The sequence below is a fragment of the Chaetura pelagica genome, unplaced genomic scaffold, assembly GCF_000747805.2.
Source record: "Chaetura pelagica isolate M959 unplaced genomic scaffold, ChaPel_1.0 scaffold40, whole genome shotgun sequence".
NCBI classification, from domain to species: Eukaryota; Metazoa; Chordata; class Aves; order Apodiformes; family Apodidae; genus Chaetura; species Chaetura pelagica.
The window spans coordinates 2,496,504-2,511,215 of NW_009952160.1; the positions used below are offsets into that span (position 1 = coordinate 2,496,504).

At 39.0% G+C, this 14,712-nt stretch overlaps 1 protein-coding gene across 1 annotated transcript in view; it reads left to right on the forward strand.

Moving 5' to 3' along the window:
* The window catches only part of FER (fer (fps/fes related) tyrosine kinase), an 82,141-nt gene that overhangs the window by 54,473 nt on the left and 12,956 nt on the right, over nt 1-14,712 (forward strand). The window contains exons 12-15 of the mRNA XM_010007215.1: nt 3,074-3,130; nt 6,777-6,892; nt 11,016-11,110; nt 13,692-13,815. Coding sequence (XP_010005517.1) covers nt 3,074-3,130; nt 6,777-6,892; nt 11,016-11,110; nt 13,692-13,815 — 392 coding nt within the window. The remainder of the gene's footprint in view (nt 1-3,073; nt 3,131-6,776; nt 6,893-11,015; nt 11,111-13,691; nt 13,816-14,712) is intronic.

A 14,712-nucleotide genomic window follows, 5' to 3' on the forward strand; every position in this document is an offset into this window, starting at 1 on the left:
ACTCTTTCCTAGGCCAGCAGCATTTCATGGGGTTGTTGAGGCCCAAGTGCAGGACCCAGCACTTGGCCTTGTTAAACTTCAGACAACTGACCTTGGCCCACTGATTTAGTTTATTCAAGTCTCTCTGTAGAGCCTCCTTTCCCTCAGGTAGATCAACACTCCCTCCCAACTTGGTGTCATCTGCAAACTTACTGACAGTGCATTCTATCTCTTTATCAAGAAGGACAATGGTGTCCTGGGGTGCATTAGGAGGAGTTTCTCCAGCAGATCAAGGGAGGTTCTCCTTCCTCTCTACTCAGCCCAGGTGAGACCTCACTTGGAGTATTGTGTCCAGTCCCCAGTTCAAGAGGGACAGGGATCTACTTGAGAGAGTCAAATGGAGGCTGCAAGGATGATTAAGGAATAAGAACACCTGCCTTAGGAGGAAAGGCTAAGAGGCCTAGGGCTTTTCAGTCTGGAGAGAAGAAGACTGAGAGGGGATCTAACTAATGTCTATAAATACATGAGGGTCCTGCTCTGGCTGTGGGGTTTAGACTCAATGATCTTTGAAGGTCCCTTCCAACCCCTAACATTCTGTGATTCTGTAATAACATGGCATTATCTAGCACAATACAGGCAAGTTGCTTCTGTAACAAGAGAGCAAATTCCCTGCACAACAACTTTGTTGCTATATTGGAGAGAGATTGGTTTGATAGATGGACTATTCAATCAATAATGAATAGTCTGGATAACTGCATTCAAAAGAGTCAAAGGCTTAGTGTCCTTTGAGTGGACATCAGTAACAAGTGGTGTCCCTCAGGGATCTGCTTGAGATGAGTACTGTTCAATATCGTTATTAATGACATAGACAGTGGGATCAAATTCACCCTCAGTAAGTTTCCATATGGCACCAAGCTTGGTAGTGCAGCTAACATGCCTGGGAGACAGAATGCCATCCAGACAAGCTTGAAGAGTAGGCCCATGAAAAAAAGATGTGAAAGCTGGCATTGTTCAGCCTGAAGTGAAGGCTCTGTGTGTATTATGACCTTTCAATATTCAAAGGGGACCATAAATTAAGACAGAGACTTCATACCAGAGCCTGTAGTTAAAGAACAAGGGGAAAAGGTTTTAAACTGAATTAGAGTAGGTAAAGATTGGATACAAGGAAAAATTATTAATTTTTTTATCATTATGATAGTGGTAAGACCCTAAAATAGGTTGTCCAAAGAAGCTGCAGATGCCTCATCATAGAAGTTTTCTGAGTCATGCTGGACGGGGCTTTGAGCAGCTTGATCTTGAGAAAGATATTCCTGCCCATGGCAGGTGAGTTGGACTAGATAATCCTTAAAGGTCCCTTTCAACACAAACCATTCTATTACTTCATCATCTACTTATCTACAGATGGTTTTTCTCTGTATTTGAATCACAGGCTCATTTAGGTTGGAAGGGTATTCTTGAGATTCTCTAGTACCACCCTCCTATTCAAGTAGGTTCAACTACTGCAGGTTTCCCAGGATTTTGTACAGTTGGGTTTTGAATGTCTCCACAGGTGATGACTCTGGAATCTCTCTTGGTAACCTGTTCAGGTGTTTTACCACCCTTGCACCAAAAATATGTTTCCTCGTGTTCAGAATTAATTTCCTGTTTTCAAATGTATGCCCATTACCTATCATTGGTACTGTCACTGAGCACGACTAAGTAGAGTCTGGCTGTCTTCTCTTCATCCCTGCTGTCAGGCATTTGTATACATTGGAAAGATCCCATTTTACGCCAGGAGGTGTTGTTACAATCCCAGTAATAAAGACAATTACAGTCTGAAAAGTATAATTTGAAATACTGTCTAATAGAGCTAACACTGTAAGGGGAGAATGGTGTAGACAATCTTGCATCTCTTTCAATGGTGGGAGCATTTACGTGGCCGCTGATCTGTGTTACTGCATGCTGGGCAGTCCCTGACTAAGCAGAGATTATCACATTTTGATCATGCAAACTATAACAGGGAAATAACTCTGTTCATTATTTCTACTGGCAAACAAAGGACATCCATATGAGAGCATCTTGGAGCATATATAGATAAAGGCAAGGCCTGGCAGGTGGTACCCTGTGGAAGCTGACTGCAGGTTCAGTTGCTGTGTGCTGGCTGGATTCATCCTGTTGACCAGGGAGTTGTGCAGTGCAGCACAGACCTGGGCTCACTCTGGTTACCTCTTGTGTGGATTGCTATCCCTTTGATCTACAACAGTCTTTCAGTCAGGATCACTAAACGTCCTCCATGGTCCAAAAAACCCTGGTAATCTCATATATTAGGTGTACTTCAAAGCCAGCATGTTTGGCTTGGTTTTATGTGAGCTTTAATGAGAGATGTATTAATGGCTTGGCATGCACTTGCTTAGGTATCTGCCTTTTTCATTAGTCATGAATGTTTAGGGTACAAGGAGCAGTAACAGTGTTGATGAGGTGATAAGTAGTTAAAGTGCCAGCAGAGGAATAAAATGCAAAAATAGTAAATATGGGTTAGACTTAAAAAGAGTATTTGCAGTGTGGGTCATCAACACTGAACAGAAACTTTAACTGGCAGTTGTTATGTTATTTTTTCAAGTAGTTGCCTGTAATATTTCAAACTACCACAGAAAATATAAGAGATGCAGATATGTGTCTTGCTAATAAGTAGAAAATAACTTATTTTTCATGTACACTAAGGAAGAATATGTTTTTCTGATATAGCAATAAGTTATACTTAAATGAAGTGATTTTCACTCTGTTAAAATCTGTTTCGCTGTTGAAAACAGAGTGCTAGATATAATTTCCAAAGCTTGTGTGAGAATTTGTGGAGTGCTTGACATACCTACTGTCATATTTAAGGCTTAATCTTCTGATACAAATTTGCTATATAGTGTTTATCAATATTTTTTTGATATGATAAAGTTTCTAAACTCTGTTTTATGAACACTTATTTTTGTAACTTCCTAGTATACTTTTGATTGAGTGGTCTGGATATAATGCTTCTTTAACTTCATTTCTGTGTGTCTTACTGGATGTATTATCTTATATACTTACACAGAATGAAGATTTTGCTTTCTTTTTGTTTTCATAGGATAAGAAATGGGTTCTCAATCATGAAGATGTCACACTGGGAGAATTACTGGGCAAAGTAAGTAGTCAAGTGAGCTATAAAACATTTAATTAATTATCTATTACTTGCTAAGCCTATGTAGTCCCTATCTGCTTTATCTTTCAATTACTACGGTATGAAATATTTATATAAATTATTTAGTACACAAGACAGCATTGTGCTTTAAGCAAATGTAAGTCACATTTATTGGTAATTAACATGAGTGCTAAAAGTATTTAACATATATTTTTCTCTTTTGGAAGGCTTTTAAGCTAACTAGATTTATATAAAACATGATTTGGCTGTTTTACTTTCTGTAGTCTTACAAAATATGTTGTTGCATGATACAATTAAAAACATCTATAAACATATTTTTGTTTATGTATTTATGTGTAAAATGTATGTATTTATTGAGGAAGGCAGACAAGAATGCCAGGAGACATGCATGGATGAACAAGGAGCTCTTGTACACACTTAGATGTAACAAGAAAGTATGCAGAGGGTGGAAGCAAGGATAAGTATCTTGGGAGGACTACAGAGAAGTTGTCAGAGCATCCAGGGATCACTTTAGGAAAGCTAAAGCCCTGATAGAGGTAAATATGGCTGGAGACATCAAGAACAACAAGAAACATCTACAGATATGTCATTGATAAAAGGAAGACTAGGGACATTGTGGCCCTCTCCAGGAGGAAACAGAAGACATGGTCACACAGGATATGGAGAAAGCTAAGGTACTCAAAGTGTTTTTGCTTTAGTCATCACTGGCGAGGGCTCAGGCCACACCATCCAAGCTGCAGAAGGCAGAGGCAGGGACTGGAGGAAGGAAGATTCCCAACACTGTAGGAGAAGAGCAGGTTCAAGACTACCTAAAGAACCTGAAAGGGCACAAGTTTATGGGACCTGACAAGATCCAGCCATGGGTCTGAGTAGACTGGCAGATGAAGTTGCAAAACTTTTCCACCCAGTTTGGAAACTTGTGGAAGCCTGTCAAAGGTCCCACTAACTAGAAAAGGGGAAATATATAACCCTCATTTTCAAAAAGGGCAAAAGAAGGAAGACCTGAAGTCTATGCACATGGGAAATGAGGAGATGGCTGATGCCCACCAGAACAGCTTCACCAAGGGCAAGTCATGCCTGACAATTTGGTGGCCTTTTATGATGGGATCACAGTATCTGTGGACAAGGGGAGAACAACTGATGTCATCTATCTGGACCTGTGCTGAGTGGTAAGCACTGTACTGCATGACATCCTCATTTCTCAATTGGAGAGATACGGATTTGTTGGGTGGACCACTTGGTGGATAGGGTATTGGCTGGCTGGTTGCACTCAGCAGGTCAACAACTTGATGTCCAGAGGGAGATAAGTGAAGAATGGTGCTTCTCAGGGGTTAGTACTGAGACTGCAGCTGTTTGCCATCTTTGTCAGTGACGTGGAAGCTCAACATGAGTTGGCAGTGTGCACCCGTGGCCCAGAAAGCTAACCATACACTGGACTGCATCAAAAGAAATGTGGCCAACAGGTCAAGGGATGTGATTCTTCCCCTCTCCTCTACTCTTATGAGACCTCGCCTGGCATACTGTGTCAAGATTTGGAAGGACATGGAGCTGTTGAAACAAGTCCAGAGGATAGCCACAAAGACGGTCAGAAAGCTGGAGCACATCTCCTATGAAGACACACTGCGAGACTTGGGGTTTTTCAGCCTGGAGAAGAGAAGGCTGCAGGGAGACCTTACAGTGGCCTTCCAGTACCTGACGGGGCCTACAGGAAATCTGGGCGATATGAGCATGTAGTGATAGAATGAGGGATAGTGGCTTTAAACTTGAAGAGGGTAGATTTAGGCTAGACATTAGGAAGAAATTTTTTAGTGTGGGGGTGATGAGACACTGGAACAGGTTGCCTAGTGAAGTTGTGGAAGCCCCATCCCTGGAAGTGTTCAAGTCCAGGTTTGATGGGGCTCTGAGCAACTTGATCTAGTCTCTGCCCAGGCAGGGGGGGTGGAATTAAATTGTCTTTAATGTTCCTTCCAACCTAAACCATTCTGTGATTCTATGTATAAAACTGGATATTAGATTATTAAGTCAGTATTTGTTAAAACAAATATTAATTGCTTTTGCATGGTTTCTTGAATATAAGGTAGTTTATATAATAAATTCTGCTTAGGAGCTCTAAGTCTTTAAAATCAGGTGAGCCCATGTCTTTCTTAGAGTTTTAGCACCTTTGCACCTACAAGGACTGTTGTGAGTGCCGCTCTGGACACAATGTTCCAAAAGGTTTCCCCAAAACTGAAAAACAGGCTTAAATGAAGAGGGGAAAAATGAAAGCAGTAACTGCTTTCTTACTGTGATATACATCAAAAGAATTTATGAACTATTCAAGAAATGGGAGAATTAAATACTGTCAGAAAATTCTGTTACCTAGGATAAAATCTCTGGCAGTGTAAGATGACAAAAAGTATTATCTTCTAGTAGGCAGAACTGGGTCTGCATAAAATGTAGTTACTCTGACAGCTTCAAATTCTGAAACTGAATAGTATCAAGGGAGAAAAATATGTTACAGGCATTAAAAAAGATTTGTCATGCTAAAAAATAAACAGTAATGAGTCTTCATGAGTAAAGACAGTTAAAGCAACATGAAAATTGATTATTTAGTAAACTTCATTTACATGAGAATTGCATGTTTTTGACAGAAAGCATTTTTTGATGTTCAGTAAAGATAATTTAGTGCTTAAAAGTGATTACAGAAGAAAATGTATTTCACAAAAAGCAGACAAGGTTAGAAACTTTCTTGGAACACAGTATAAATCTCCTCTGCATCCATCTCTAAAAAGATACAGTCAGACTAGAAAGGGTAAGAGTGACAAGACCTATATGAGAAAATGTTAGATATACTACAGCCGTTGACCATGGAAGTAGGAAATCTGAAGGTCTGTAAAACCTGAAATAGGTTGGAAAATATAAGGATGAAAATATTGAAAGCTTAATACCTAAGAAGACCAGAATTTAGAAAAGGAAAAAATTTTCCATTATTTCAGGAGTGAATGATCTGTTTATTTACTCTGCTTTAAGTCTGTAATACCCCACAAAACAAAAGTTATATGAAAGGAACACATTATGTTAAAAATCATATATATAGTGATAATCAAGTATTCTAAATAAAGAGAAAACTTAGCTTTTTTTTTTTTTTCTTTCTTGTACATGTGAAAATTTCTTGTTATTTTGATGTGTTTGTCCTTATTTCATAGATCACATTTTGGACTCTTAGAGACTGCTAGTTAAAAACTATTAATAAAATACAATAGTGGGAAAATGAAAGAGTGCAGAATGAAGATTCAGAAAATACTACTATCAGTGTTGTTTTTAGAAGTTACTAAGAGGTTTTATGAGAAAAATTACACAAGTAATATATTTTTTCTCTTTCCAGAAAGGTCAAAATAGAACTCATACATTATATGTACTATGTCTATGTGAGCTGTATTAGGGGAAAATTGTAAAATCAGGTTAGGGTTGGAAGAGACCTAAGAGATCATCAGGTTCTGACTCCCTTGCATGCAGAAAGAAAACCTCATTTTGCTTCATAAATGTATTTCAAAGTTCTATACCAGTTACATTACATGTGTGCATCATTTTTCTGGAGACGTGTGAAGATAGGTTTAGAATTATTTTTTATTTTTTTTTCTGTTTTCAGGGTAATTTTGGTGAGGTGTACAAGGGAACACTAAAGGATAAAACTCCTGTTGCTGTAAAAACTTGTAAAGAAGATCTTCCTCAGGAATTGAAAATCAAATTTCTGTCAGAAGCCAGGTAGGTTCTCTAATATTAATTGAAAGATATACTTGTGGGGATTTTCCAAGTTTTATTCCTGATGGAATTACCTGATTAAAAAATGTGACCTTTACAAAAAATCAAAGAAGCAGTAGTCAAACTTTCTCTTTTTTTTCTCTCCATCAATGTATTCCACAAGTGTTCCCCTGGTAACTAAATATCAGCGTTTTTAACATATGAATATGGTAGAATCTGCAATTGCTCAAACTACATCTTTGGCAAAGCAAGCTATACAGGCCTTTGTTATTGTCAGTGTTTCTGTTAGAGAACTTTTTCTGAGATGTACCATGTGGATTGAGATATGAAGCCTGGAAGATGCTGTTCATTTAGATGTCATTATACCAGTCTGAAATCCTACCTTACATATATGACTAATAGATGTGATAAAAAGTAGCCAGGTATAGACCACATTTAGTAATTTTCTCTTTGTAGGAAGAGATATAATAATATAGTATCTCCAGTAGAGATTTTATGCTGTGTCCTGCTGATTAGTCCTTGGCTCTCCAGTTGCCAGATCAGCTTATGAATGGGGATCACAGAGTCTCTGTTGGTGCGATACTGTCATCTATGCGCCATTGAAGTGGCAATTGGCACTTGTTGGTCTTCAACCTTCAGCAACCCCCCTAGAGAAGGGTCATCTGAAAGGCCAGGCAAAGTATGCAGCTGTTCAGTGTCCTCAGTCTCTGCAGCAGCTATACCAAAGGCCCACTGGTACCCTTTTGGGTCATGGAAGTATCCTTTTTTGAGATAGTCTATGCCAAGGATGCACAGAGCATCTGGGCCCATCACTACAGGGTGCGTTTGCCACTCCTTACCAGTGAGGCTCACACCGGCCTCCACAACAGTCGGTTGTTGAGATCCTCCCATCACCCCAAAAATAGTGACGGAGTCTTTCCCTTTATGATTCGATGGCATTAGGGTACCCTGTGCAGCAGTGTCCACCAGGACTTTATACCTTTGTGCTTCTAATGTGCCAGGCCGCTAAATCCACGGAGTCCAGTAAACTTGGTTGTCCCTCTCCTCCCCCTGGCTGGAGGCAGGGCACCTCTAATACTGAGCATTTGAGTTTGGAGCACCATCCTGGTTGGAGGACCAGTCGCTGGAGACTGGAGCAGCCTTCTTCCTGGAAGGACCATCTCCTGCCTTTGTTCTGTTTAGTAGCTCTTGTATGTGTGTCTGGAGAATAGAAGTGAGTTATTGTCTGAGGTTCTTATGTCCTCTTTGTAATGATTACACAAGAGAGACCACAGGTGGTATCAAAGTTGGTCCCACCTCTTGCTGCTGTCTCATAGCAGGGCATCTCCTCTTAATGGCTGCGATGCAATCCTAGGTGTCTCTAGGGAGATACTAGAATTTACTATCCCATTTGTCCAGCATCTTATTCCTTTTGTCAGTCATTTTTTTAATGGCTGATGTGTGGGACTGTCTGGAATCAGAGAACATATCTCTATATTGTCATGCTTCTAAAGCCAACTAGTGCACAGGTCTTTTGAATTCATCCCAGCATCCTATGAAGGAAAATAAATGGGCATGTGCTGCTGGTGCAGCCTGTGCAAACCTCTGGAACATGAGCATGTTGCACATCATGATTTGTAATCCCATGTTTGCCATAGTATGCCTCTCACACAGCTAATGCTCTCAAATACATGATGACTCTCTCAAGAGTGTGTGTTCTGCTTCAGCACCAGTCAGTGTCACCCTCATGGGCATATCTCTCCCTTACAGCTGAAAGAAGTCGGCTCCGTAGGGTGGTAGTTCCCATCTTACTACCAAGTGCCAGGATCAATGCCAGCATCTCTGTCCAGGGATCCCAACAGCCTGGCTTCTTTCATCCACGTCATAGGTATCAGCTCCACTATCAACATATCAGAGTAACCAAGAAAGAAGCGACTCACCTTCATTGTGTGTAAAGTCCTTTCTCATGAGATCTAAGTCCTTTAGAGAGAAAGGTTCGATAAGATCCTTGTCATCACCTGCTTGAGAGTGGCCTTCTCTTTTATCTGCTCTTCCAGCTGCTGAAGAAGAATTGTCTCCTTCACTCTCTTCTTGGTCTTGTGAAAACTGTGGTGATTTCAGATGGGCATAAGGTCTGGGACCTTTTGTCTTTGCTTTACCCTTGGTCACACAATTAACTTTTACCCATTTGGATTGAGTGGGAGTGGCCTTAGTCTTTGCAGCAGCAGCAGTGGTGGCAGCAGCCTTGCATGTGGGGGAGTGGCAGTGAGTGGTACAACACCTCACCCTACACATCCAGAATACATTATAACATTCAGCAGAAGCATCCCTAGTGAAACAATGGTATTTAGGTCAAGAGCTGGGAGATTCAGCCTCAGAGAAAACAGAGAGGTAAAACTGAACTTGCTACTGGCATTAGCAACATAGATCTTTCTCTTCACTTGAGGATTTCTACTGTACACACACAGTGCCACCATACAGATCACTATCAAAACCTCTGTGATCAATAGATAGGTTATTACACGGTTGATTATGGCTGTAGTGCCATAAACCAGTTGATAAACCACAAAGCAATAACAAGAGCAGCTACACACAGCAGTATTATCCTGGCTGCATGCCACATATATGACTGCATCTTGGGAAAAAAGTCCAGCAAAACTTTGCAGAAAGTGCCTATCCAGTTTTGAACCTGTCGACATATTCAGCAGAAGCATTGCCCATAGCTGTGAGTCCTCCCATCAGAGGTGGTATTTTAAATATTCAGCTAATTAGTCAGAATTTATAGCCTGGGATTAAGATACAACCTAATGTTGAGCACTAATAAATTATTGTCACAGTTTGACTCAGAATCAGGAGTTAAGAAACAGTAATGCTCTCAGTCCCCTCCCCCTTCCACTCAGATAGGAAAAGGAGAGAGAATAAGGAGAGAGACTTTCCAGATTGAAAACTAAATTAGACAGCTTTAATTAAATACTAATGATAAAAGAATTATGTAGAAATATATACAAGTATGTGCAGGAATGTGCAAAACCCTTATTGCCTCTCCCCACCCCCAGCAACTCCCACAGCATCTCCTGAGCTGTGATGAGTTCCCAGATGAACCAGATGGCTTCCAGAGGTAGCGGCAGAGCAGACATGAGCTGAGGGTGGAGTGATGAGGGTCAGGAATGCACAAGCCTAGTGATCAATGGTGATGGATAGATGGAGTTGTCCCTGGTCACCAGCCATGGATGGAAGAGAAAGAAGAGGAAGAAGGGCTTAACTTCCATGATCCTTGAATTATATATATGGGATGGAATATTTCGGTTCACTGATTTTGCTGTCTGTCTAGTCTGTTCCTTCTTATGGGAGCGTTGTAGATGTGCCTCTTCTGCTCTTTTAGTATCCAAAGTAATAGATTCAACAAGGAGAGCAAGGTGTCCTTGGTCTCTCAGCAGTAACTACAAACATTCAGGCATTATCAGTCCACTAGCTGGAAAACTTGCTGCTAGTTTCATTAAGTTGCTGCTTAAAATAGGGTTCACTGAAGAAAAAAAAAAGTAAAGGGAAAACTGGCTTCATCCTGGCTCAAACTAGGATAAAGTTCTCTGTAGAATTAATTTCATTTTAGGCTGAAAATGTTCTTATTAAAGTATTGTGTAAGAAGTTGTAAATGTTTTTGTTTAATTCCCAAAGTTAAAAATGCTGTCTTTCTATTATTTTAAAACTTATTGAATTAATTAAACCCTAAAGTGAATCTGTAATAAGTGTGCATTTGAGCAATTTGAAAGTATAGAGGCATGTTGTGTGTGTTTTTTTGATGTAGCTCTTCTTGTCCACCACTGAAAAGCTATTTAATTACAAAGATTCTTGAGAAAATGCAAACCTATCAGGTCATTTTTCAGTTATATAGACAAATGTTATATTGACAAGTGGTAGAATTACAGTAAGAACTCTGTAGTGCTTGATCTTGATTTGTCAGTGAATTAGTATGCCCTTGTTTCAAGCAGGATGGTGATTGGTCTGTTACATTGATCTTTCCTTATAATAACAATAATAACATGTTCCATTAAAATAACATTAAGAATTTAACATATTTTCCTATAATATTTAATCAGTATGTCCAATAAAGTTCATTAATATAATAAACTTGCTATGTGTTTTCCAGAATACTCAAACAGTATGATCATCCTAATATTGTAAAACTTATAGGAGTCTGCACACAACGGCAACCTATTTATATTGTTATGGAACTTGTTCCAGGTAATTTTTTTCTTTCTCCCCTTCCCCCCCACAATGTATTTTCGTAGGAATTGTTTCCATCATGTGAAATGAATTGTTTTCTACTTGTCTTCTGCATTCTTATGACTAATCTCAAAAGTAATTTGTGTTGCAACTCTTTGGAAATACTGGCTCCTACTAGCTTCAGAGTGGAGTGTGCTCTGCAAATCTGTTGTGAGCCTTTTCGTAGCCATTCAAGACAACTTAATTTGCTGAAAGGTGTCTCAACTCTATCTTTTTTTTTTCCTCCTGAAAGATTAGACTTCCTTTAACAATAGAGTTATACAATGAATGTTAAGATGCTTGTATTTTAAAAAAGTTAGTAGCTGGGTAATGTTTCAATTCTGATAACGGTCATTTGGATTATCATTGCTAATACATGTTTTTTTTTGTTTTCCAAAAGATATTGTTCACTTTATGGGTTGTTGGTTGCTCTTCGTTTATATTTGGAATCTTGAGTTCATGATATTCTGCAATTGCTGGAGAGAATTCTAGGTTGTTGGGGTGATAACAGCATCTGGGCAATTTTATCTCTTTCTTGATTTTCTTGAAAATGTGGGGGATTTGTAGCCTCTACTGCTGCTTAATATGCAACAGTGTATTTGTTTTATTTATCACTGGATTTGTCTTAAAATTATACAAGCTTTTCTAAGAACCATTTCATCCATTAAGATTTTGATTGTTCATAATTCTTGAGTACTGGCTTTAGTACAAGAGCACTGATGAAATCTCTGACCTATTGGAATGTTCTGCCTTTATTCAATTAGATTGTATTAGATTATTATATTTGTACATGTTACTAACTTTATTAAAATGAAGGCTACAAGCAGTGTCCTGCTTTTAAAGCATATTTTGGTAATAAGCTTCTCCAGACATCTTTGAAGATAAAAATAAATCCTGATCTTTTAACATTTTTATTGTTCTGGTTCAGAGTTTTCAAAGCCTTGGAGAAATTGTTGAAACACGCTAATACAATTTGAGGAGGAATTAGTGAGAATCTCTGATTCTCATGCTTATTTTGTAGTCCAAGTGTGCCCAAAAATTCTTCTATCTCTTGGCTTTGAATTTGCAAGAAAAATAATTCTTACCACATTTGGTGATTTATAAGTCCTCTGGCTAGCTTCTATGCTTGCCTGCCCTCGTAAGCGGTGTGCTAAGTTCAAGCCATCACTTTTCTGTATTGTTTTAAACCTTGGCTAGGACACTATGAAACTAACCAAATCAGCTAGAAATTATTAGAATGCCAACTCTGAAGAAGCTGTCAAGGAAATACAAAACACTTATTTGTTAAGTGTTAAGAGAAGTTGTGATTCTGATATTTCTGACTTTCTGTTTTCTATGGCAAATTTGCAGCCTATCAGAGTAAATCAGTAACCTCACAGATTAAAGGAAGGGGGATCATTACTCAGTCCATTTTCCCATAGTATTGTGTCCATATAAGATTTCATTGGAGTTTAAAATTCTGTATCCCAAGATTCACTGTCAGACTTTGGAGATGTTCTGTCTTTTACCATCTTTTGTAAAAGACAGGGTATTTCAGATCAGTTTTGGAGTCAAGGGCATCCAGTCAGCTATTGATTTTCCATCTGTTACCCAGCCTGGGAGTAAATGTCATCCTGGGTTCTGCACATGCCAACAGTGCTGTTGGTGCACTCAGGATGCAGTATTTGCTTGCTCACCTGAGGGGTGCTTTTGGGCCCAACTTGACAGCATTCATTGCATGGTGAGTAAAAGAGATGACTCACCTTTGCTTTCATCCTTGCACTTGAACAATGTGTTCTGGCAGTCTAATTTTAAATACCTAGATGATTCACAGTTTTGGATTATGTGATTTATGCAAACCCTTTATTACTCTTACAAACAGAAATAAGAATTTTATATATTCTAAACAGACTGAATTTTGCTATTAAAAATTGCAGTACATTTCTCACTGAAGAAAGAATATATCAGATAATTTTATTCACCTGTTTAATTTGAATTGGAACATTAAGAAAATTGGAAGTCGGTAACTAGCAATGTGTGCCAGGGGTCAATACTGGGTGCAGTACTGCCTCACATCTTCATTGATGAGCAGTAGAGTACCTCCTCAACAAGCCTGACACCATAATGGGAGGAGGGTCTGATACACCTGAGAATTGTGCTACTGTCCAAAGGGACCTGGACAGGCTGGAAAAATGGGCTGACAGAAACCTCATGAAATTCAACAAGGGGAAGTGCAAAGTCCTGCACCTGGGGAGGAACAACCCCAGGCACCAGAACAAGTGCCTTTATATTTATCAATATTAACAATTTTCATATAAATATGTGTTTAATGTGTACTATTGAAGATTTTGGTTGCATCAAAAACATGCTGTGGAGTTTTCACTATCAAGCACCTAGTGTTGACGGGATGTTACAGAAACTGTATTTGGAAATGTGACTGCCTTCCTTTTTCTTAGGCAAATCTCAAACTGATGGGTTGAGGGGAGCAGCTAATAGCTGCATTGTTTTAGGTCTCATACCCCTAATGAGAGATTAAGGTGAGTAATGTCATGCCTCACTGTCCATCTCTCTGTTTCTCTAGGAGGTGATTTCCTGTCATTTTTAAGAAAAAAGAAGGATGAGCTGAAAACCAAGCAGTTGGTGAAATTTTCATTAGATGCTGCTTCTGGTATGGCATATCTTGAATCTAAAAATTGTATACATAGGTAAGGAACTTATTTTTTTTCACTCTTTTAATTCAGATCATTGGAAATGCTAGCTATTTAAGTGCATGTGGTGTTTATTACCAACAGGAGTGATCCCTACAATTAAAAAACAAACAAACAAAAATGGTCACACATTTTCTGAAAGGAAGTAATTACTGCTTTTCTAGTTCAGAACTGTCCTGTTCATTTGGGTAAGAATTAGGTACTAAATTTTGTTGCTACCAATATAATCTAATAATGATTTTTCACCATAATAATTTGTATTATAAGGAGCATAACTCATACGGTGACAATGAATCATGACAAAAAGCAATCTGTGAGGTTTATGTACTGTCTGAGATTTACCCTCTACTCTGCTTTCATGACACCCCACCTGGAGTACTGTGTCCAGTTCTGGAACCCCCAACACAGGAAGGACATGGAGCTGTTGGAGTAAGTCCAGAGGAGGGTCACAAAAGTGATCAGAGTGCTGTAGCACCTCTCCTGTGGAGAAAGGCTGAGAGAGTTGGGGTTGTTCAGCTCTAGGGAAACCTTCTTGCAGCTTTTCAGCAAACAAAGGTGCTTTATAAGTAAGACCAAGAAATTTTTTTTTTTACCTGTAGTAACAGGACATGAGTCAGTGGTTTCAAACTGAAATGCAGCTAAGTGCATTAGATGTAATTTCCCATGCTGAAAAATTGGCATTGACTTCAACTGGGAAGGAATTATATGATAATGACTGCTTTTTGCTAAACTTCAGTAGATTGTTTGACAAGTTGCTGCAAACATTACCATGAAGCTACAGCACTAATTCTCCATTTACTGTATTTTGGAGTTCAAAGTTTCATGTTAAATACACTCAGGAGGTTCAGACACCCCCTTGTCAGATACCATCAGATGCCAAGTACTTCACAGCCA